The sequence below is a fragment of the Neolamprologus multifasciatus genome, chromosome 9, assembly GCF_963576455.1.
Source record: "Neolamprologus multifasciatus chromosome 9, fNeoMul1.2, whole genome shotgun sequence".
NCBI lineage: Eukaryota > Metazoa > Chordata > Actinopteri > Cichliformes > Cichlidae > Neolamprologus > Neolamprologus multifasciatus.
The window spans coordinates 17,755,196-17,778,461 of NC_140447.1; the positions used below are offsets into that span (position 1 = coordinate 17,755,196).

Genomic DNA, 23,266 nt, shown 5'->3' on the forward strand with positions numbered 1-23,266 from the left:
TTTCAACTTTAGGATCACTTTCTTTAGCATGAACGTCCCTTAATTTCATCCATTCACTTTTTTATCTTATTAGTCTCTATTGAGTGTAAATTGTATGATAATTTGCTCAGAAAGAGCCCATTTAGCACTGTTTGGTGTAGTGTATCTGTGGGCACCTTCTGTGTGTAAAAGTTAAATAAATCAAATCAAATTCATATATTTGAATTCTATATTGAATGATCTGTTAGTGCATGGCCTCACCTGCCCTGTGTAAGTTGTGTAAAACACTAATGCAACAGATGAGATGACGATGCTCTTTGTATTAAAAATCCAAAGTAAAGTAGAAAGAGAACACCTGAAGTAATAATCACGAGCACAAAAATCTACTAATAATAACAACCTAATTATAATAATAGTTCTTTACTGTAAAATACATCCGGACATGTAATAAACAAAGACCTTAATCACCTTTGCACATTTGTGTTTTTTTATGAATGAGCACAGCTTATGAATGGTTCACTAAGCAGGAACAAACTGCCTGACAGGATCAGTGCCTTGCATTATTTAAAGAGCTTTATAATTTAGCATTACAATATTGCATTCACTGAATTTATTTAAAGGGTTTTTTCCCCCTTTTTTAAAAAAACATTGTATATGCTCCAGCAACAATGCCGGTTATTTAAAGATCTGCATGCCTCACTTTTTAAGGCATCCTTAAATACTTACTGACTGGTAAACGCTATGATCCATGAGTCACGGGGGAAAAGAAAGGACACCCATTCATGCAAAAATGGGCCTGAGGCTTTAAACTCCTTCTAAAAGTTGACCAGTTAGCATCAGAGAGGTGCGAGCGCTGCGGGCCCAGATACAGAGGAGAAAAATAGCCTCATCAGCATCGTCCCAGCATAAATCAGACATGATTAGCTGCTGACAGTTTGCTTGTATATTTATAGTCCTTGCGTTATTACATAAAATTCTTTGACCTACTTAGCTGGAGGACAGAGGAGGTATTTTGTTAATAGATTTAGTCAGGATTGAGAGGAATGTCGGTTATTTTTAAAGAAAAACATGATTGTAAAATGTGTTTTACAGGGTGAAGTCTGCTTTTTCTACAGGAAACAAAAGTGACTGAGCACGCAAATGAGAAACTTTCAGATTCAACATGTGTCAAAGAGGCCAATAGGAGACTTAAAATATTCCTCAAAGACCTAGCAAACATTTGATTTTGTCACCGAGGCCAAAAGAAATACCATCATATGACAGGATTTTTCTGACAAGAATCAATAATTGCCACCCTTGGGTGCTCATGTCAGACAAAAAATTCAAATGACCTAGCTGCTAAGCTCACACACTATTGTGCGCTTCCTGTTTCATGAGCGTTCTCTTTGCTAACAGAGTTGAGCTGGCTGACAGCCGAGGTCAGAGCTTTTATTGATCTGCTGTAGTCGAGACAGAGACATCATTTGGCATTGAGTAACGCCTCACGGCTACCTGCTGCTCCCAAACTACCGCCTGCACCGCATGGCATCTCACACTCTGAGAAGTCAGAGGATAGACTGCAAAATCTGGGTGAAAGGTGGCAAGTAGTGGCAAGTATTACCCAGCTCTCTGGAGCCAAGACACATCAGGTGTCCCGTTTGCAGGTGAGCAGGAAACAAAGCCACAGGCTCCCGGAAGTGCGCCCCTTGTTTGTCCAATTGACTCAAGTGAGACAGTTCACCCCAAAACCTGGCCTGCTTCCTAGACCCAGCATGGTGTGGAAACTGAGTCCTTGAGATATCATTCGAGCCACATTAATTCTGTGTGTTTATGTGAGAGGGGTTATGATGATGCAAGCGAGTGCATTACGCATGTGTTTGTGTGTGTGTGCTGTACAGGCTTCATGCTGGATGCTGGAAGCCGACAGAGCCGGGTAGTGCCTGGTGTTATGGAAGCTTGCAGAGGTCATCCCTCAGTTTTGTATTCAGCAGCACTGCGGGGGGCTTATCACAGTGACATCATCGGTTATACCTTGCACACTGTTTAGCCAGTTCCATCACAACCTCTCCTACTTAAGCTACAGCCAGTAATCGTTCTTGTGTCGTTTCCATCAGTCATTTAAAGTGAACAAAGAGTATCGTTTAGCAGGTAACTACATCTATCCAGACCAATCAAAGGCCTTTTTATTTTTAGCTCAGGACATTGCAGCAGTACCCACTTCATTACCTGCTGCCTAAATTAGCATAGACAGTAGCCATTGTGACCATCATGAAGCCCCAACGTAAAGCTGATTATCGCCCTTTTGTTATTTTGACACTGGATCTGATGGGGGATGGACAGATCTAAAACAAACTGAGTGCAGTGTATCCTCATCCTGAGTTACATGACTTGCAACTGACTAGTTGTTAACTAGTAATTGAGCCCATTATACAGGAAAAGAGGAGACAACAGTCTTTCCATAGACTTCAGTACGACCACAAGTCTTTTGTAACCGCAGGAGTTGAAAGTTTACGTTATTCACACGTTTGCTTTAGCCTGGACCAGGAATCTGCAGTGCCGTGAAAAGTATTTGTCCTCTTTCTTGTTTCAGATCATCAAACGAATTTTAGACAAAAATAACCTAAGATACCCCCACATCAAAAATCATGAATTAACTCTGATTAACCACATTTTTTTGGAAAGCTGAGTTTAGCTTCACTGTCCACACCCAGGCAACACATCATGACATAATTTAAATAACCTCAAGAAGAGATGAGAAACACAGTCACTATCAACCTGGAAAGGGTTAAAGCCAATGTTACCCTTTAAGACTCCAGTGAACCTTGGAATAGTGGTGACCCTTCCCAGGATTGGCCAGCCTACCAAAATTACTCCAAGAGTGCATCAACAACTCACTCAGAAGGTCACAAAAGAAACCAGAACAACATCTAAAGAACTGCAGGGAAAATAACTTTGTGGAAGGTTTGAGTCCTGTTACGTCTGCATAAAACAAAACAGAATTTCATAAAAATATCATACCAACAAACAAATAAAAAGTCAAAATGATGATTTTGGTCTGCCCTAATCAAACTGAGATGCTTTGGCACAACCTTAAACAGAATGTTCATGCTTGAAAACTCTTCAATGTGGCTGAATTTTTAAAAATTCTACAAAGAAGAGTGGGCAAATTTACAAATGTTAAATTATATTTGATGATCTGCAATATTTAAGAATAGAATAGAATAGAATAATCCTTTAATTGTCCCACAAGGGGAAATTTGGTTGTAACAGCAGCCAAAAAGACAAATATACAAACAAACAGTACACAGGACACGGAACAGAAACATACACAATTTTTCTTACATATTTACATTAAGGACAATGGTTACTATAAACAGAGAGTACTGTACAGTTATTAAATTAAATAAAAATAATTACAAGCCAATAATTACAATAATTACATAATTAAGTGTGTCAAAATGCAAAATTGCAAAACAATGAAATTAGGAAGGGGAAAGCCTTCATTTCCAACTTTTCTTTTATTATGTTAATGTTGCATCATTTCAGACATGGCCACTGTATCTGACAGGTGAGTACCAACACAGGCAGCTATATCTAATTTGTATTACTGCTTGACTGTGTTTGTGATGCCGGTGTGATGTTAATACTCTTATATGACATATTTCCAACAGCCTGTCAAACAAGTCTCCATTTTTGGTAAGTGGAATTCTTGTATTTTATTTCTACGTCCTTTAACTTGAATTATCAAGAAGGCCTATCGATGTCATTGGTTGCAGGCTTATGAAAGTACCATGCTTTATACGTATGCTTTTTACCCTCAGATGATAACTCACCTAATTAAAATCTTGCTTCAGAAAAATTAGATTTGAATAGTAAAAATGCTAAAATTGAGGCAACAAGAGTTCATTAAATAATAGGTGACGTGACAGTGGCTTTATAGTGTAGTTAGACATAGACATGATATCCATCTGTAGCCAGGACAGATTCACAAGGCACAGTCTAGCCTAGTCCATAACCTCTCCCTCTACACAGATGACCTTTATTAAATGCATTTCCAACTGTCTGCTTTCTCTCACTTTAATATCGTCTAGTCTGAATTCAAAAGGTAAAAGGTTACGAACCAAGTAGGGAAAAAAAGAAATGTATCTTGAAAATGTTTAAATAACAATAATAACAGTAATAATAAAGATAATATTTTTACATCTGAGAGGATTTGTAAAGCTCATTGCACCTTTTAATTTACTCCAGTTTGCATAGCCTAACCGGAAGAGAATGGAAAGATATTACAAAGTTACAAAGTATAAGAAATAGCTCGAATCACAGTTATCATTAAACTTTTTAGTGTTTGGCTCAAATGAAGCTCCAGTTCGCACCTCAAACAGCACACAGTCCCCCTGTCCTGTTTAGTCCCCACTGTGCGGTCAGTGGCTCAACAGTACTCGATTCTTTACACAAGGATTTGCTTTCCTTTCTTTTTCATTCACTTCAGCCACTCATAATTAGCTGAAATGTCATTCCACTTCTTTAAAATCAGGCAGTCTGCAAAAGCAGTTCCTCAGTTTCCAACAGCAAACTCCTAAATTCTGAAATCGAAAGATGCCTTAGCTTTGATTAAAAGCACATCAATAACTTGCATAATTGACTCTCTAAATCATGCAGCACTGTATCCCTTAGAGGCTCCTGGGAGATGCCATGTCAAATCATCTCTGACGTGACATACCCTGCCTGGTGCGTTCCTCATCCATTTGTGTCCAGCGCTTTTCACAATGCTCCTGTCACCAACACTTAATTGGCCCTGACAGTTTCTGATAAATGCTATACCTGCAACAGCTGTCACCAATCTCCAGCTGGCTGCTAAAGCCTCTGCAGCTAAAGGACTTTCGGTTAAATTTGCTTAATTTCAGAGCTAAAATAATCTTTAAAGGGGGCTCTTTATGAAAAATAATGAGTGGAGGGGAATACTGACGCCACTCAGGTGAATGTGAGGCTAATGCTAGCAGCCAGTGGTGCTGATAGGCAGATGTATTGTACAGCTGTTTAAAATCCCCTCAAGAAATCCAAAAAAAATATTAAAAGGTGAACTATTCCTTTAAATTCAGTGCAGTGCCAACATAATGGCTAAATCTGTGCTGTCACAGGTCCTTCCAGCCTTTCATCCATAATCATGTTAAATCTCCACCGGGCCTGAAGACTCGTAGAGCACCCTTAAATAGTTTGCCATCTTCTTCTGGAGCCTGTGGTAATTTTCACATGCTTATAATCAGTTTGCTTGACACGCATTAATGCAGAAAGAGAGGGAAAGAGAGAAGGAGAGACATCAACTTTTGCCAAACCTTCAGCCTAATGTGTCATCCAGCCCCCAGGAAAGAGCCAGAGAAATCCTCTTTGAAAACTCGGTGCACCTCCATTAATGAGGGGGGTGAGTGTTGGGGCCCTACGTGAGAGGTATCCAGGGCCCTTATTGATCCCCTGTTAATTAGTCCGTAGGTGCTCACTGGCGCATAATTAGACCAATACTGAGCTCAATGAATGCAGACAGCCACTAATTCCACAGGGAAATTGTTTTCTGCAGAAGGGATGTAGAATTCGGTCAATCAGACATTATTTAGTGAATAAAGCATGATTACAACAGATATTATGTGCATGAAACCCAGCTGAAAATTAGGTATGTAATTTCATGTGCAGCGCTTTTAATTTTTTAAATTTTTTTCAGCAAAATTTCAATCACGAATGATGAGCTCGTGTGAAACGTGGCTTCGAAAAAGAAAAAAAAAAGGAAGCGAGCAGCCCTGATGACGTACCCTTCACATGCTTTATCAAAGACAAGAGGGCTTTTAGCCACTAAGTGCTATTCAATGTGACGCCAAATGATCTGATGGCAATGGACCATGGGGGAATGTAAAAAAATATTACCGAAAGAAATTGTTTCAAACAAAAATATGCGTTCTGACAAGTGACAAATTGGCCTTTTCAAGATGCGCTGAGATGCCGTGGAAGTGCTACTGTCTCCCTCGTGGGCTGCGAGTCAAGCACCACTAATATTTCAAAAAGGATCTTCAGAGACATTTCATCTGTCTATTAAACTTCAGAAACTCTTATTCATCTGTGAACGCAGCCGGAAAGTGTTGAGTGGGAGACTCGAGTCGGAAGGACGTAAATGACGATTCCAAGTCAGTGACAACAAAGTGCAAGTTTAGGGATAAACTTGACTTCTCATTTTCATGAGCTGATCAATTTATTTGAGCAGCAGCAGCAGCTTTGGAGTTCGCCTTTTTCCAATTCTGCCTCTTTGTCCAATGACATCTGCAGGAGTTGATGGTCCTGCTCTTTGCGTGTGTGTGTGTGTGCATGTGCATGCACTGCTGTGACAGGCAGAATGGAGTGAGATTCCAAGAAATCCACCTGGAAATAGGGACTTTGTTCCTGCGGCATTCAACAAGAGCCACTCATAGATCAGTCTGTGGTGTTAGAATGAGCCAGAGGAGCGGTGCTCATTAACAAAAGGGCAGGAGTCACCTTGCTCCACTCATTCTCTCAGCCTCTGTCACTTATTGCTAACAGAGTGTCAGTTTGTCTGTTGCATGCTAAACATCCCAGTGTGATCACATTCATGCTGGAGCAGATAATTGTAGATATAATATAAAGTCCACCTGCTCCGTGTGTCTAAAACCAGCTCCCGTCAGCTGCTTCGCTTCGTTTTCCAAATAGTTGAATGGAGTGATTAAATGTTGGTCACGCACTGTGGAACCCTTTGGCTCACTAATTGCAAACTACATTCACCTAACTGTCCTCGCTTGTGGCCTGACAGACGCCGAGCAGCATCAGTGTCCCGGGGGACATTCCTCAGCTATAAATAATATGGATTGCATACATCTATGCAAGGACCCTCAAGCCTTAGTATGTTCCCTTTGAAATGTAAATGTAATCTCTACTTTTTTTCCCCCTTCCACGCCCTGAAGTTTGAGTAAGTGAAGCAATTTGGTTGAGTTTCACAAGGTGTCTGCAGGTTTAGAAAGCTCAAAAATCACATTTACTATTTAATTTTCAGCATTGTTACTGTTAAAGTGGTGATTGCATGTTAGCCACCTGATGTGAGGCTACTAACCAGACTTCCAGAAATCAGAACAGCAAGTACCCAAAGTGGACAAAAGTGCATCAGCAAAGCAGCACGCTGGTCATAAATGGACACTTTGTCGTGGTTAAGTGCCTCCAATGTGCCGCCTCAAATAAGACCACTAAATTGAGCCGGCACCTCGGTCGCTCAATCCCGAGAAAACTGTATTTTGTGACCTTGGGCATACAAAGCTCGAATGTATGGTGGTGCTGCCTTTCAGAAACCACTTTTATCTAACGCCTGTGCACAAAGACGAGAGAAACCTGGCGTACAGAGCTCAAATTCTGCACCCCTGAGCCATGAAAAGATCTGAGCATGAATGAACCTTTATGAGGAGTTTTTGGATCTCAGCGTGCAAAGCAGATTTCCACCTCAGTTATCCTTCAAGGGGGGGGGGGGGGGGTCTTCTATTGAATGAACAGTTTCAGACTGTGACAGCATCTAAAGAAGGCTCGAATCTGTTTTCAAAGCAAAGAGCGACGCTCCTCCACCTCACCACCCCTCAGGTGCTTGATATCATTTGGTGTTCCTCTTAATTTGTCCACACTTGCTCGCGCTCTGAGGATAGATGCGAGATTGTGGTATTTCAAAGGCGGGACTCCCGCTGCTCTGTTGCCATCTTAGATTCAGCAGGAAGTGAAGAGAGCTATTATAATGAGCTGTGATCAAAATGGTCAAAGTCAGCAATTCTTTTGAGAGGGTCTTTCATTTCCATTATATGCAGCCTCTACAAACACCCTAATGAGAATACATAACACACACACACACACACACACATCTGCACTCACATCAACTTTTCTGCTCTGCCTCCTTCCTCGAAGAAGCACCTCAAAGTGAAACCGACTGCCGTGCTGCTTCTCAGGTTTATTCTGAGGGTTTTAAAGTGTTTCCTCCAGAGTGGGGATTTGTGGATAATTTACACTACGGCTTGTTTTACTCCTTCCTGCATACGTGGTGCCGATCACGGGTAATGCAGAGTGACAGCCTCAAGGCGTCGACTCCATATGCACTTCCAAATAAAACATGATGATTCAGTGTTGGAGACGATTTAGGAAGGATAACAGATGCCGAATCCGTTTTCTTATCCTTTACATGCTCTTACAGGCAGGGTGTAGGGGTGAAACAAAGCAGCATCTTGACTGCAATTGTGTGAATCACCTCAGGCTATGTACAGCCTACTTGTGGTTAGTTAGGCTCCTGATCCTTCTGCCCTGTTTGAAAAATCACTGCCAAACCAAGTTAAACTAAACTACATCCACCCTGAGGCTCAGCGTTATATCACACAGCTCAATCAGGCGGATGGCTGCATATATTTAGTCGTGTTTTGTACTGTAGGTTTATTTATGTGAAGCAGACGAAAGACATGTGCACATACACATGCACGCCAATGCCAAGACAACAAACCTGAGCACGATGGAGAGTGATGGCTTCCAGCTCAGTGCAGAAGGAAGGATTGGGTTTGGGCCAGTATCCAAAATCCCTCATCTAATTAATGTTTACATAACTGCAGGTAATGAAATTCACTCTCACTGATGTTGAGAGGGGTCAAGGAGCTTGGGGAAGCCCGCCGGAGTTGACAATCGCCTGTGTGGGAGTTGTCTGCACAGCCCAGTGAGCTGGACACATCGGGGAGGGGAATAAAGAAAACACCCTAATTACAAATCATTGGTCACAGAACAATTCAGTAGTCAAACAGAAAGTTGTTGGATGGATCGAGTGTAGCCTTCCAGCTATGATCATTGAATATTTGCTCACCGCATCCTGTCTAATTTAGCTGCCAATAAAACATTTTTACACTGAGGTAAGGATGTTAAAGCAAACCTTAAGCATGAGGCAAAGTAATCAGACAAACACTACTGATTAGTAAAAGTGGAAACAATAATTAGATCTGAAAATGCAGGTACTCAAATATAATGACCTGTGAATGAATTCTTTGCTTTTTTTTCAGTCATGCTGCAAAGAAAAACTCCCATTGGAGAGCACTTAGCGAGTTTTTAAAGGCACTGTGATTTAATTGCGAGGAAAGGCAATTTAAGTCGCTGGCTCGACAGGGATAAACTTCACCTTTACTCCATGTGACATATATTATTTTTATTGTCAAGTCACCTCATTAGGCAAACATTGTCACTGTCGGCCAAATGAGAACTCAACTTAGTACGAAGTAATCAAAGGAAGACATTGTTGTCACAGTGGCAAAAATAATTGTGTTGTGAGAGGAACAATTTTAATTTGATTAAAAAACAACAACATTTTCTTTTTGTACACCCACTGGTACTCCTGTAATTATGAGGTGGGAGTGTATGTTTCATATTGTTTTATGTTCTTCAAAAAGAAAACGGCATATTGTTCAATTTGTCTTTTGTAAAAATGGATGCAGAAAATTTAATAAAAATATCTGAGGAAGAAAAAAAAAACCCCCAACAAAACAAAACAAAAAAGACTTACTACATTGTCTGTGCTAATACACCGACTGGCCACTTCATTAGGTATACTTTGCTAGTACCAGGTTGGACCCCATGATTCTTTGTGGGATATTTTCCAAGGTGCAGGAAACAGAGATTTTTTTTGGTCCATGTTGACATGACAGCGTCACAGCTGCTGCAGATTTGTTGGCTGCACATCCATGATGTGAATCCGTGTCACCAACATAGCTCTATTAGACTGAGATCTGGTGAATCTGGAGACCATCTGAGGACTGTCACGTTCAAGAAACCAGTTTGAGATGGTTTGAACTTTGTGACATGAAGAGTTTTCCTACTGTGAACAGCAATCAGAGGATGGACTCACTGTGTCATACAGGGATGAACATGGTCAGCAGGAACACCCAGGTAAAGTGTGGTATTTAAAGATGCTCAGTTAGTAACAAGAGGCCAAAAAAACCCATATCATACTATTACTGTATTGCACCACCACAGCTGCCAGCCTGAACCACTGACACCAGATTCTGACCCTACCATCTGAATGTTGCAGCAAAAGTCAAGATCAGCGACATTTTTCTAATTTTCTGTTGACAAATTTTGGGGAACCTGTGCAAAATGTAGCCATTGTTCTTGTTCTTAGCTGACAGGTGTTACACCTGGTGTGGTCTTCCGCTGTTGTGACCCGTCTGTGACCAGCAACCATACCACTTTTATAGTCACTTAAATCACCTCTTTTTTCCTCCATTAAGTTCAGTTTGAACTTAAGCCCCTCTTCGTGACCATGTGTACATGCCTAATTGCACAGAATTACTGTCATGTGAGTTGCATTAATAAACAACTTAGTGTAGACTGAAGTTAAAGAGTTAAAGATAAAGTTAAAGATCAAAACGTGCATCTAAAAATTACATTTACAGGTTACGTCAAAAACAGTTATGATGCAGTTTGACTGGGAGTGGAATTTTACAGAAGGCTGCCTATTAAAGTGAACTGTAATGTGTTATGCATGGCAAAGATACAAGTGTGGAGATACTGAATAGGCTTTTTTAAAGCTTAGGATGATGGTATAATGTGAATCATACAACAAAGAGCAGATTTGGAGGTTGAGGCAAGATGTTGTAAGCAGCTTACACATACAGCGACCGGCATTAGCCAGCAAAATTCAAGTGTTAAATCTACAGATAGAACTATTTAATTCTAACAAAGGCTTCAAAAGTTCAAAACTGGATGCTAAGACAGGCCAAAAGTCTTGTAGCAAAAATAGGACATAAGAAAAGGCAGTAAGAAAAAGGACAACAGACAAGTAGAGGTCTAGCTTTTGTCACAGTTTAGTTTTTATAGAGAAAAATTAAATTTGCCTCTCACTGGTGCATCGGCTCATGAGTGGCAGGATATTTTAAGGTATGCCAAAGCAGCCGAAGCAGCGACGGTGTATAAACTCAGGCAATATATGTAGAGAAGAACATGAAAAGCTCACATGGTAGCTGGGCTCAGACACAGCAGTGCTCAAATGTATAAAGATTCAAAGGTTTTCACAAGGTCAGCAGGCTTGGCTGCATAACAACAGGCCACAACAACAATTTAGTGCATATAAACAGAAACTATTTTTAGCTTCATCAGGGCATTATGCTCTAAGTGAAACTAGTTTTGTAGGAGGAGGGAAAGAATCATCACTAATATCAAGGCAGCCCAGATAGGTAGTTGTAGTCTATGTGCCTTACAGAATACAACTTCTCTTACATCAATATATAAAGTGCAGGTCATTGATGCCTTCAGACCAAAGCCTGTTGGTGGTTCCTCGTTCCTGACTGAAAGCTAAAGCATTCGAGGTTGCATGTTCTAAACCACAGAATGCACTTCCACTATGCTACATTTGAGATCTATGGACTTGATTTGATTTTAGCTTTAGACTTGACTTGAAACGTGGACAAATAAGGCAAATATTTTTCCAGGCTTACCAGCAAGCTACACTCACTACACATTACGCATGCAGGAGCTGCACAACCCTGGAAACCTTCATCATGAAGCTCCCGGTGCACGGTTTTCGTGCTGATGTTAATGCCAGAGGGGTTTGAAACTCTGCAGTCACTGAGTTACCAAAACGCTGGTGACTTTTATGCAGTACACTACAGCAGTTTCTGAAATACCAGCCTAACGATGCTACGTTCAAAATCACTTAAATCGCCTTTCTTCCCCATTTCTAAACTCAGTTTCAACTTCAGCATCTGGTATTTACCATGTCTCCATGCCTAAATATAGCTATTTTATTAGATATTTGTGTTAATCAGAAGTTAAACAGGTGTCCCTCACAAGGTAGCGAACGGGTGTATACTATGAAGTTGACGCCAGCAAGTAGCTAGACTAGTGTTGCTAAGCTAGCTTAACTTAGCAAAACGACTGGAACACAAAGTAAACAGTGAGCCTTGAGTCCATTCATGGATAACTTTGCTCTCCCTTTAATCAAAAAGGGTTACAATGTGACTGAGTTTATTGCTAACATCTGGCAATTTTCATAGAATATCAAAGTTTTCACCATTAACAGTCTCCAATAAAAACTTAGTTAAACTAGTAAAAATACTGGTTGCTCCTGTTTTGAAATGTGACCAGATTGTGGAAAGGTGAAACTCATCTTGCTTACCTCACTGCCCATAATGGCGTACTTATGTCTGTGTGCTTTCTACGTCAAAGGGTGTTTTCTTTGTGCATTAGCAGCACCGGGGGACAGTTACATCAGAACCTCGGTGTTGCTAAATATTTGGATGACCGCCCATCACCACTGCATCGAGAAGGGACCGGTGAAGGACAGTGCAGTTCCTGGCACGTCTCCTCTGTTCGTCAGCTGTTTTGGCGTTGCTCAAACTAAAAAATAATGTCACTACTGAGTTGTCCAGTCACTCATGCTGATGAATTTAGTAGACAAGGCTAGCTTCAGTGTCCAACCACCTGCCATAAATGCCTGTATCTTCCTCTGTTTTCTCTAACCCTGTTCCCTTGGACTCTTTCCTCTTTCCCGGGAGGGTTAAGCTTGGTGGTGAGAGGTTTCTGACAGAGGACCTCTTCAGATTAATGTGTGTATCTCTGCTGATTGATTCATTACATTAGTTTTATTCGACTAGTTCAGTAGATTGATGTGGAAGCTCTGGAAGCTTTTAAATTACACTCAATCGAATTAATCACGAAGTACAAGGTTCACACCAGCAGTGATTCTCTCTGACACAGTTAATGCTCTCAGCATAACAATATATTTATGAAAACATATTATTCACTGTACAGCAACAAAAGCTTTAACACGCTTTTTCTTATTGTATTAGGAGCCGCTTTCTTTCCAAGTTCATTTTTGTGCCAACCGTTTTTAGGGAAACGCGATTTGCTCGGGTTTCTGTGAAGAAAGGATGAATATCTTTTGGTTCCCCCTTTTCCCCCCCTGAGTGCTGCTGTCTGGTGTGATTGTCTCATTTTTTATTTTGGCCTGCTGCCACTGTGTGATCAGTGCCTGTTAGCTCCTCAAACAGGCTCAGGGAGAAGCCAAAGAGGGAATATGGACACCTACACAAACAATTAGGGAAGAGGAATACTTCCCAATTTACAGTAGAAAAATCTCAGTCATCTTCCGATGTTAACAAGTAAAACAGGAAAAAAAGGAAAACAATGGATGAGTCACTCATTTTGCTCTGGGGTAAAACATGTGTGGATGTTCAGAATGTCTTTATTTGACAGACACTCTCTTAATGATCTTCTAATGTGATAAACACCAAAATCAAGACTGTGGGTTTTTTATGGTAAAGATAGTTCCTTTTCTGCAGAAGGGTCTCAAAATATTTTCTTGACCCAATTTGCTGCTCCATCGTTTTTTTTCCCCTCATTAGACTAGTCACTTCCTGAAAAACAACAATGCATCTCATAGCTGATTTCACTTCATCTTCAGTGGCTTGGGTTCTGTCTAATGTGATGGAGGACATTCGTTATGTGTGCTACGGGGCAAATGCCCAGCGTGATCATCTGAGAAGACTCTGTGCACAAGGCATGAAGAGCCATGAAGACACACACATATATAAAAGCGGACAATCTCTGTTAGAAACCGGGAACTTGGAGTCAGTTTGATGAAGGGGATGCCAGCAGCATGTTTGCTCTCTGTTTGGGAACTTTACTACACTATTGAAAGTAAAATGTGTCTTGCTTGACACATCGGTGTAACTTTGTGCTGAACATTGGGGGGGGGTCAAGATCTCTGTCTAAATAAATAAATAAATCTGGGTAAATTCCCAGATGATTAAACATGCAACTATTTTGCTGGTAATAACTGAAATTAGTAAAGAAAATCAACAGCCTATTTATGCAAGATAACTATGATAACTCATGATAACTATGATAACTCATAATATTATTTGAGGGGGGGGGGGGGCGTCATAACCCCCCTAACCCCCCTGGAAATTACACCCCTGGCTTGACATAGGACTTTCAGCTCCTCAGAAGCAGTAACAGGGCACAGTTTTCTGTATTTTTTTATTTTATAATGTGCCAAATGTTTTCAAAGGTCTCGACTCCAGTCATGCCACTTTAGCACATGGACCCTTTTGGAGCTACACTGACAAAATGTAGTTTGGCATTTTCTTGCTGAAATGAGCAAGACACTTCCCTGTTCTTCTGCATGCATGCCTTCCTCGGTCCACAGATGGTACCCATGCATTGTACATTAATAAATTATGGGCTCTGGATTTTGATCTGTACCATGGTACAACCTTTCAGTCCTCTTTATCTCCTAATTTCCACAAAGTTTTATTTGTAAGACCATAGGGTGGTTTTTCCACACTGCTTTATGTCAGTTGCCACCAGGCACAAAGAAGGCAGTTGTGTTATATAACTCATTCCCCCATAAAGACGACATTTTATGTCCTCCCCAGTATATTTATTGATGAGTTTTGACACCTCAGTATATCGATAAATATGTGGTTTAACGAACATTAGAATAGATTAGAAGTTTTCCAGAGGGCAGCAAGCTATATACAGAGACCATCCTTACTAACTTCTGATGCACATCCAGTCATTTTGTTCTGGAAGCAGGTTGTGCACTGATTTCCATTTAGAGAATCATGGCTATTTTTTTTTTATCTAACCTCACCCTGCCACTGCAGTGGTTTGAATCATATCTGTCTAATAGACTCCAGTTTTTCTATGTGAATGGGGAGTTACTTAAGGAGTTAAGTAACTCCAACAGTGATATACCAAACAAAGGAAAGGGTGGCAAGAAACAGAACTGAAAACACTCTAAACTGGGAAAACTAAAACAACAAAACCAGAACATGAATGAGGGTAACTTGCAGGGAGAACAACGCGGGGAGAATGCACAGGAAGACAGAGGAAGATACACAGACGAACCAGCAATGAAGACAAGGGAACACAGGGCTTAAATACACACAGGGCAATCAGGGAATGGGAAACAGGAGGGAGTCACAGCTGGGAATAATTGGACATGACGAGACAGGGGGAGTGAAACTAGAATCACTGACGAGAGACATGAACCTTCAAAATAAAACAGGAAACACTCCGACTGAACACAACACACACAAGAAAAAAGGAGAGTACAAAAACCCAGAATAAACAAAACCATGGAATAATAATAAACTAAAACATAAACATGGAGTCACAGACTCCGGACCATGACAACAAGAATGTCTTAAAGACACAAAAGCCTGCATGATCTCTAATTTCCTGCTTCCAAAATCATATAAAACTGAAATTATTGTACTTGACCCTAAAAACGTAGGCATATGGTATCTGACCAGATGCTTACTCTGCATGACGTTACTTTGGCCTCCCAAAACACATTGGGGATCTTGGAGTTGTCTTTGACCAGGATGTGTCCTTCAATGTGCATATTAAACAAATATGAAGGACTGCTTTCTTCCATTTCTGCAATCGCTCTAAATTTAGAAAAAACTATTTAATACATTTATCACTTCGGGGCTGGATTATTGTAATTCATTATCAGGTTGTCCAAAAAACTCACTGAAAACTTTCCGTTGATCCAAAATGCTGCAGTGAGATTATTGACAGGGACTAGAAAGAAAAAACAATTCCATAATCTAATTTTAAATCCCTCTCCTCACATAAAATGTCTTGAATAATCAGATCCTGTCTTATCTTATAGACCTCATAGTACCATATCCTCCTAATATAGCACTTTGCTCTCTATGACGGAGGTTTCTTCCAGTTAAAACTGCTTTTTTCCTTCCCACTGTCGCCAGAGTGCTTGCTCACAAGGTGGCCATCTGATAGTTGGAGTTTTCTCTTTATTGTTTACCTTAAAATATAAAGCACCTTGTGGTGACTGATGTTGTGAATCAATGTTGTTTAAATAAAACTGAATTTAATTTAATTTAATTCTGTACTCCTGAAGGCGAATACCCAAACATGTTATGCCCTTTTATTTAAATAAAACCATTGTTGTTTCCTTTGTTTCTTTTTTTTTTTTTTTTTTTTTTTGCAACAAGAGTTTTGCTGTAAGTGGTTTAATCTAGAAAAACAGAAACAAAAAACACACAGAAGATGCAGCAAGCATGCTTAGGTAAAGAAAGTGAGAAAAGACCACACACTTCTATACACTGTCAGGTTTTATCTCATTAGCCCACCAGTTGACATAAATAGATGCTGCAGTTTCTGAAACTGATGGCATCTTCTCAGCAAATTCCAAAACACCACCACAGACATTAAAAATATCACATAAGAAAAATATTACAGGGGTATAACGGCCATTATAACCATTTGATTCCACTTATTGGGAACTAGCTCTGTCTGATAAACTTCCATTTGGTCATAACCCACATAAAGAGCCCTTATGTAAAAATATCTGAGGTAACCACTGATTGCTGTGAGACAGAGCAGCATGATGGACATTCACAAAGACAGGAAGAAACCTGTTCAACCATTTCAGCCTTTATGCCTCTGATTGCTACATGGTGTGCGGAGAGCTGTGTTGAAAGGAAGAAGAGTGCTTTTAAGGTTGTTAGCGCTCTGAGACAATCCAAGATTAGAATAAAGAAAGCTGTTCGAAATGTTTCTTGCCTGGCTGTCTTCTGTCACTTTGATCTGTATAACTGCCAGCATCAATGTATTTGATGTTTGTCAATCTTGAAAGGAGACGTGACTTTTTATTTTTTTTGAGAAATTCCTGCCACTGATCACACTTTATAGCTGCATAACGATTAGACAAAATTAATGAATTATAGATGATTCGCAGCTTAGCCATGAGGGTGCACAGGGAAGACAGCATCAGCATATATGTTCAGATTAAGTGGCCCCAAAGAGACAATTATGGTCAAAGTGTATTATCAAAGAGAAAACTGGGTTACAATTTTGCTAGAATGGCTTTGGCCTAGATTTCTCCCAAGACAGTTTTTTTCCTTTCTTTTTTTTTATCACACTCTAGGATTGGAGATTTGCTGTCTCATGCCTTTGAGTGAAATGTTAGAACAGTATGTCACGTATCACTGAAATAAAGTTTCACCAATAATAACTTGAAATCATGCACAGAAGCAGAACATTTAGTATTTCCTGAAACAGAGACAGGCCCCTAAATATGTCTCATTTCACAGGACAAATCTGAGAAAAATGACTGAGCCAACATATTCAGTTCACATAATGTGACTGCTGGACAAATGACAGGAAATTACCAGTCAAATCAAAGTTTAGCAAAGAATGATGCGTCAACATCTCTGCAAGCATTGTACAAACCCATGTCTGTGAAAACATTTACAAAGCTGGACCCCCTTTCCTTCAGAGCTGCTTCATGCTGTAGATTCAGCAGTGCTGGAAACATTTCTCTGAGATTTTGGTCCACATTGGATGTGGACCAAAATCTCTGTCAATGTGGGCCATTCCGGTCCACATTGACACAGCAGCATCACGCAGTTTCTGTGCATTTGTCAGCTGCACATCCATGATGTGACTCTCCTATTCCACCACATTCCGAAGTGCCATATTGGATTGAGATCGGTGACTGTGTGGTTGTAATGAGTAATTTTTTTTAAGTTACTGTTGCCTTCCTAGGCAACAGTAACTCCCAACTCTTGAGCCACGATCGCCCTAGAGATGACTGTATGGGAAAATCCCAGTGGATCAGCAGTTTGTGAAATACTTGGACCAGCAACAGCCATGTCACATTCACTTAAATCATCTTTCTATGCCATTCCGATGCTCATTTTGAACTTCAGCTGGTTGTCTTGACCCTGTCTACATGCCTGAATGTAATTATTTGCTACCATGTGACTGTATATAAAAAATATAATTTAAAAACCTCCTCCTTGGTCGGCAGTCATATTTAACTGGTTTGTCACACTGAAAGTGACAGTATAGTATGTAGTGTCCAGATTAGAAGATAATCTGGATTGTAATCTATTGTACAGTTTCATCTTTTCCTGCGTATAAACAATACAAAAGAATTAATGTTACTAATAAGCCAAAGGATTCTATGTGCTATAGGGCTCTTATTTAAAATGCGTGACCCTCGTGCTCACTGTTGCACTGGTTTACACACTCAATCCTTGAGACTCACAGCAGCATACACAATTCTGGTGACGTGAACAATCAGAAATAACATTAAATGGATCTTTTACTGTTATTTGAGTGACCTTTGCTGAAAACCTTAGACCTCAGCTGTTCCAGGGAATCACTTAAAAAGAAACTATGTATCAGTGACATCTTTAAAAATTTTATACCTTCATGGGAGCAAACAGGGTCTCGTGGCAAAAGGCAATGAGAGCCAGCCAGGTGCATAGCTGATTTTGGTGTTTTTATGTGATTTATACAAAAAAAAGTCTTTAAACCCTCCAATCGATCCTTTTAATTACAGGTATACAATATTGTCTGTTTAATTTTTAATCGAAATATAAAATTAGCTTTTTAGACGAGCCCTGTGACAAACTGGCGAACTCACCTCTCGATCTATGACAGTGAGAATAAATGGACTAATGGATGGAGGCTTTTTAGATTAAAAAACTTAGTATAGTTTATGTCTTTCTTAACAAACAGAAAAGAGATTCTAAACTTAAAAAAGACTCAGTATCTTTAAGATATCAGGACAGAGTAAGAACAAAGCTGGCAGAATTATCTCTTAAAATGACTATAGGCACAGAATATGAACTCAAACTTTTGGTTTCCCAAAAAAGTAATCTGCAGGTATTTTGTAGTTACAAAAACACATACTGTAATTACCAATTTGTTACTTGCTTATTCAACTTAAACACTGGAGCTATTCTTGCCTCTGTTATGAGTTCCAGTATCATCCTTACAGGCATTATTTCCATTTCACAGCGTTTGTGTGACAAGACTGGCAACCGCTATGTGAACGAGTAAAAGTGAAGCTTCTGACCTGCACGTGGTAGATCGTTACAGACAGATGGCCCTCGGGGGGCTTCGCTGCATTACAGAGAACTTTGCATCACACATTCTCATATGGGTTACCGTACACGGTCTTAGGAAGAGCCAGAGAAAGCCAGCCGTGTCACATTAAATTTTTCAAGATGTGATGACATTGAAACCTTCAAAAGATTGCTTTGTGTCAAATCCTGAAACATTCATCAAAACAGTTCTTTTCAAAAGCAGCTGGGGTTCACTGAAGAACACTTTAACATTAAGCCACCCTATGGGGATACTGGCAGATCTCCTCTTGCATAGCAAATTAAACTTCTTAGCCTTAAATAGCCATGGTTGAAGTGTATATGTTTAACCATATAACTAGTTGGCTGATTGTATGAAAGCTTTGAGTAGTTTTGTGGTCAACTGTAAAACAAGAAATGCCATTTCTGTAAAATTGTCCATGTCTTTTTTCTTTGTAAAATGAAAGGCCAGGCTCTCACTTCTATTAGAGGTGTTTTTATAACAGGTTATATCACTGCACTATAAACCAGAAGGACACCTCAGCAACAAGACTGAGGTCAGGTGGTAGTCTAGCCCTGGGCTCTGCAGTCCCAGCGATTGCACTCACTTAAGCAGCGAGAGTGACTTTGATTATTAAAATTTTGTTTACGAAAGTCAAGCATGCATTAGGAAAAACACGCTTCTATCCACTGGAGAAAGCTGTCCAATTATTCACGAAGGGAAAGTTCACCGAGAAGCACCGGAAAGGCAAATGATCAAATAATGAATCTGCTGCAGAGGAGAATTTGCTCTTCTGACAGTGATTCTGTAAAATACTTTTTCTTTGGCAATTTGCAGTTTGTGTGCTGTGGAAATCCAATTTCATCTATTCATTTTGAGTGTCTCGCCAAAAGACGCCAGCGGGAAAGGTGGCAACATTCCAGTCTTCCAGGACAAATCATTTGGGTTTTATCTAATGTAATCATCTAAAAGACTCGCTCTAATTGAGCAAAGAGAGAGATAATAATTTAAGCCCAAGTCTTTTCCGGGGTGGCATCGCAGAAGAGGATTTCTCTCCCAGTGATCTGTCCAGGGACGGTGATTTGAAAATGAGGTGACGTGAATTGACCACGAGCAGTCCCTCTCTCATGGCGGTGTTTTCTATTTGTGTCAGACAACATGTGTTTCTCATGATGGGACCTGACACCTCCCCTTGAGCAGTAACGGAGCATGAAAAGTGACAAAGTGGAGAGGCTAGGGGAAACGAGGTTTTTGCATATTATCCTCTAATCCACTAAAACCAATGCAGGTAATGCATGAATCTTGGAAGACAGTACTTTTTTTCTGAAGAAAAACCATCCTGCACTTCATGACTACATTTACACAATCAAATGTTCCCCTCTGCTCTGTCTTCCTTTCTCTTTCCAAAGTGGTTGATTTTACTTGAGTGCACACTACCTGTTAGGTCACTTTGACCTCTACATATGTTTGAATCTTACTCTTTCCCGGTCTGAACATCTGAATGAAATGGATTTACGGTTAAGCATTAATTGGAAGGGTTGCCTTACCATGCATTCTAAGTTTAGGTGTAAGTATGAAAGGGCCATCTTTTTATCAACATATTTTGCCATATGGGAATCCACATCCTCTGTCTCTGCCTTTGTGGAAGAATTAGTGCTCATTTAATGGCATTGCACAACTAAAAGGCTCTATAATAGGCAACTTTCCACCAAGTTTCATGAATTTCAGCCAGGTTGTTTTTACTTAAACTTGCTTACAGACAAACTAATGAACAAATGGAACTGAAAAGAAATCCTCTGCCATTGTGGAGGAATTGCTTGTTTTAAGGTATTGCACAAATGCTCAGGTAAATGTAAAGCAGGTAAAGCAGACAGAAACACAAAGTTAAAGATTTGAGCTTTTTAAAATTCTAATCGCTTTTCTAATACATGGATAAGCGCTTCATCCTGCAAGTGTGGCTTGGCGGTGGGCCCCTCTGGAGCAAGGTGGCCAATTGGTAGAGGTGGTGACGTATATATGTGCAGCAGCAATGAATCACTGGGAGACAATACCTCTCTCTCTCTCTCCCAGCCTGATGTGTTTGCAAATGCACTTTCACTGAATGCAACACAGGGCAGGTGGAAAACTGCTTTGGAATACTTGTGGTGTAAAATGCAGAGACAAAGTGAGTCCTGAAGATTGCACCAAAATGTCATACCTGAAACTACCGCACTTCCACAGTGTTACATAACTTTTGCAATTTTGTAGGCAGTAGCAGTCACTGTATGGTGTCGTCAGATGAGGAAGGTTTTTTTCTTCCTTTGTCTTTTATAAGACACGTGATGAAAATGAGCAGTGACTGATAAGAAGAAAAAACATAGTTTCAGACTTACCTCGTCTAAATATTACTTTTTAACTTCTGATTATTTGCCACATTGAGTCCAAAACCCTTGGAATTATTTTTCAACTAACAAACTCAAGTGAAAATGCCGGCAGGTGTGTCACCTATAGGCCTATTCTGAAAGCGCCGAGGTAGACGCTCGTGCACGTGCGCGCGCACTCACATATGACTCATCTCATCTAAACTAAAGCACTTTGTCAGAGGCGTCCATTCACGTTACACCCATGCAAGAACGCGCAGACTCAATCTCAGCTTGGAGCGCGACACTTATAGTGAGGGTGGCTATATAAGTCCATCCAGCATCTATCCTTTAAGTAACTATATACTTGATTCCTCAAAGTGAAGTGAAGGAGGGCGGCATCTCGCCAACTACCTGGCAACCTACACGGCTGTAGCGGACCACCTCTAAAGCCTGAAGGTAAGAAAAGTTTCATTAATTTTACCCACATTTTGAATTCGTATTTTTCCCTCTTTTGGCATTTTAGTTATTCTTTTCCCCAAGCACAGCTCAATGCGACTTTGCTTAATTAAAGACTTCTTTGTGCTTCACAGCAAACATTTAAAAACTGTATTTGTAGATGATAAAGTGGATTTGTAGATGATAAAGTGGATTTTTTGCTTTGCTGATATCTTTCTATTCTCATTTCTGATTTCATTTTTGGGGATGGACTAAGTATAATGATAGAAGACAATAATTCCTCATTCTAATCTTCGAGCTTCCTTTACGCGTAAATATTCCACATCGCAGATCAGTTGTACAATATATAGTCTTATTACTAATAACAGGTGGCAACAGATCGCAAAATATCTTACAATAATAAAAATAAACTGCGGCAGCAATAGTTATAATTTGCCCGTTACATTATTGAAACGTCTCTTTTACGTGCGTAATTGCCTTTTTACGCGGCACATCTCGCGCCACAGCAAGAAAAACGAGCGTGCCAAAATTAAATAACCCAATGTATTTCTTTTTCTTCCCAGATTCCTGTTGAAATCCTGACATGAAGCTCAATTTATTCGGTACCGCCGTGATTCTGCTAGTTGCCTTCTTACCGCGCTACGAATGTCGGGCTATTGAGAGCCCTGGCAGTACTCTGCGCGTCCCAGCTCTACAAACCCAAAACGCCCAGCAGCTGCAATCCGGCCCGATTCTGGAGAGGCTTGGGGAGGAGTATTTCATCCGACTGGGCAACGGGGACTCGAACTCTTTCCCATCAACGTCCATGTATCCCGGCGGATCACCTTCCATCTTCAACAGAGCTTTGCAACTCCAGCTGACGCGGCGTCTTTTACAGGGGAAAGTTGGGAACATCAGGGCGCTCATAAGCGGCTTCGGAGACCGCGGGGACGACTCGATGGAGAGGGGAAGAAGGTCCGAGGACCCGCCAATATCCCTGGATCTGACCTTCCATCTGCTCCGGGAGATGATGGAGATGTCCAGGGCGGAACAGCTGGCTCAGCAAGCGCAGAATAACAGAAGAATGATGGAGCTCTTCGGGAAATGATTTCCCAGCCCGCCAAAGATCTCCCTTCCCTTTCTTTTTCTTTTACTCCTTCTGTTGTGCATTTTTGCCATCAGCACAAAACATGCTCTGTACAATATAGTGCTGCTTTATCACTTTATTGTTTATAGCTTTAACCTCAAACTATGGAGCATAAACGGGCTTGACTTATAATGAGCCGATTGTACCTTGCCATTTCAATGTTGGTGTCAGATCTGTAGAGATATGCCGTTCTTCATATTTGAGATAAAATACTTTCGTCTAAGACATGAATTGCATTCACAAAATTGGCATTTTGTTTTTAGATTATGAATCACTGTATTTATGATATTTATGTTTGTTAATAAACTTATGTGCAACCAGTCATTTTCTGTTGTGCAACAGAACGTCTTATATCTATATTTTTAATAAAAAAAATAAAAGCATTGCTTACATTTCTCTGTGGATATCCTTACATATTAGTTAACACTAACTCCAATAAAAATAAATAAATAATCCCATTAACTTTGACTAGTAATCT

General features: G+C 40.2%; 1 protein-coding gene across 1 annotated transcript; it reads left to right on the forward strand.

Annotated features, from left to right (window-relative positions):
- Positions 1-21,449: 21,449 nt before the first annotated feature.
- On the forward strand, positions 21,450-23,112 carry crhb (corticotropin releasing hormone b). The gene is made up of 2 exons (XM_085172751.1): positions 21,450-21,662; positions 22,226-23,112. Exon 2 carries the CDS (start codon positions 22,246-22,248, stop codon positions 22,747-22,749), a length of 504 nt encoding a protein of 167 aa, XP_085028877.1. The 5' UTR covers positions 21,450-21,662; positions 22,226-22,245; the 3' UTR covers positions 22,750-23,112.
- Positions 23,113-23,266: the final 154 nt, after the last annotated feature.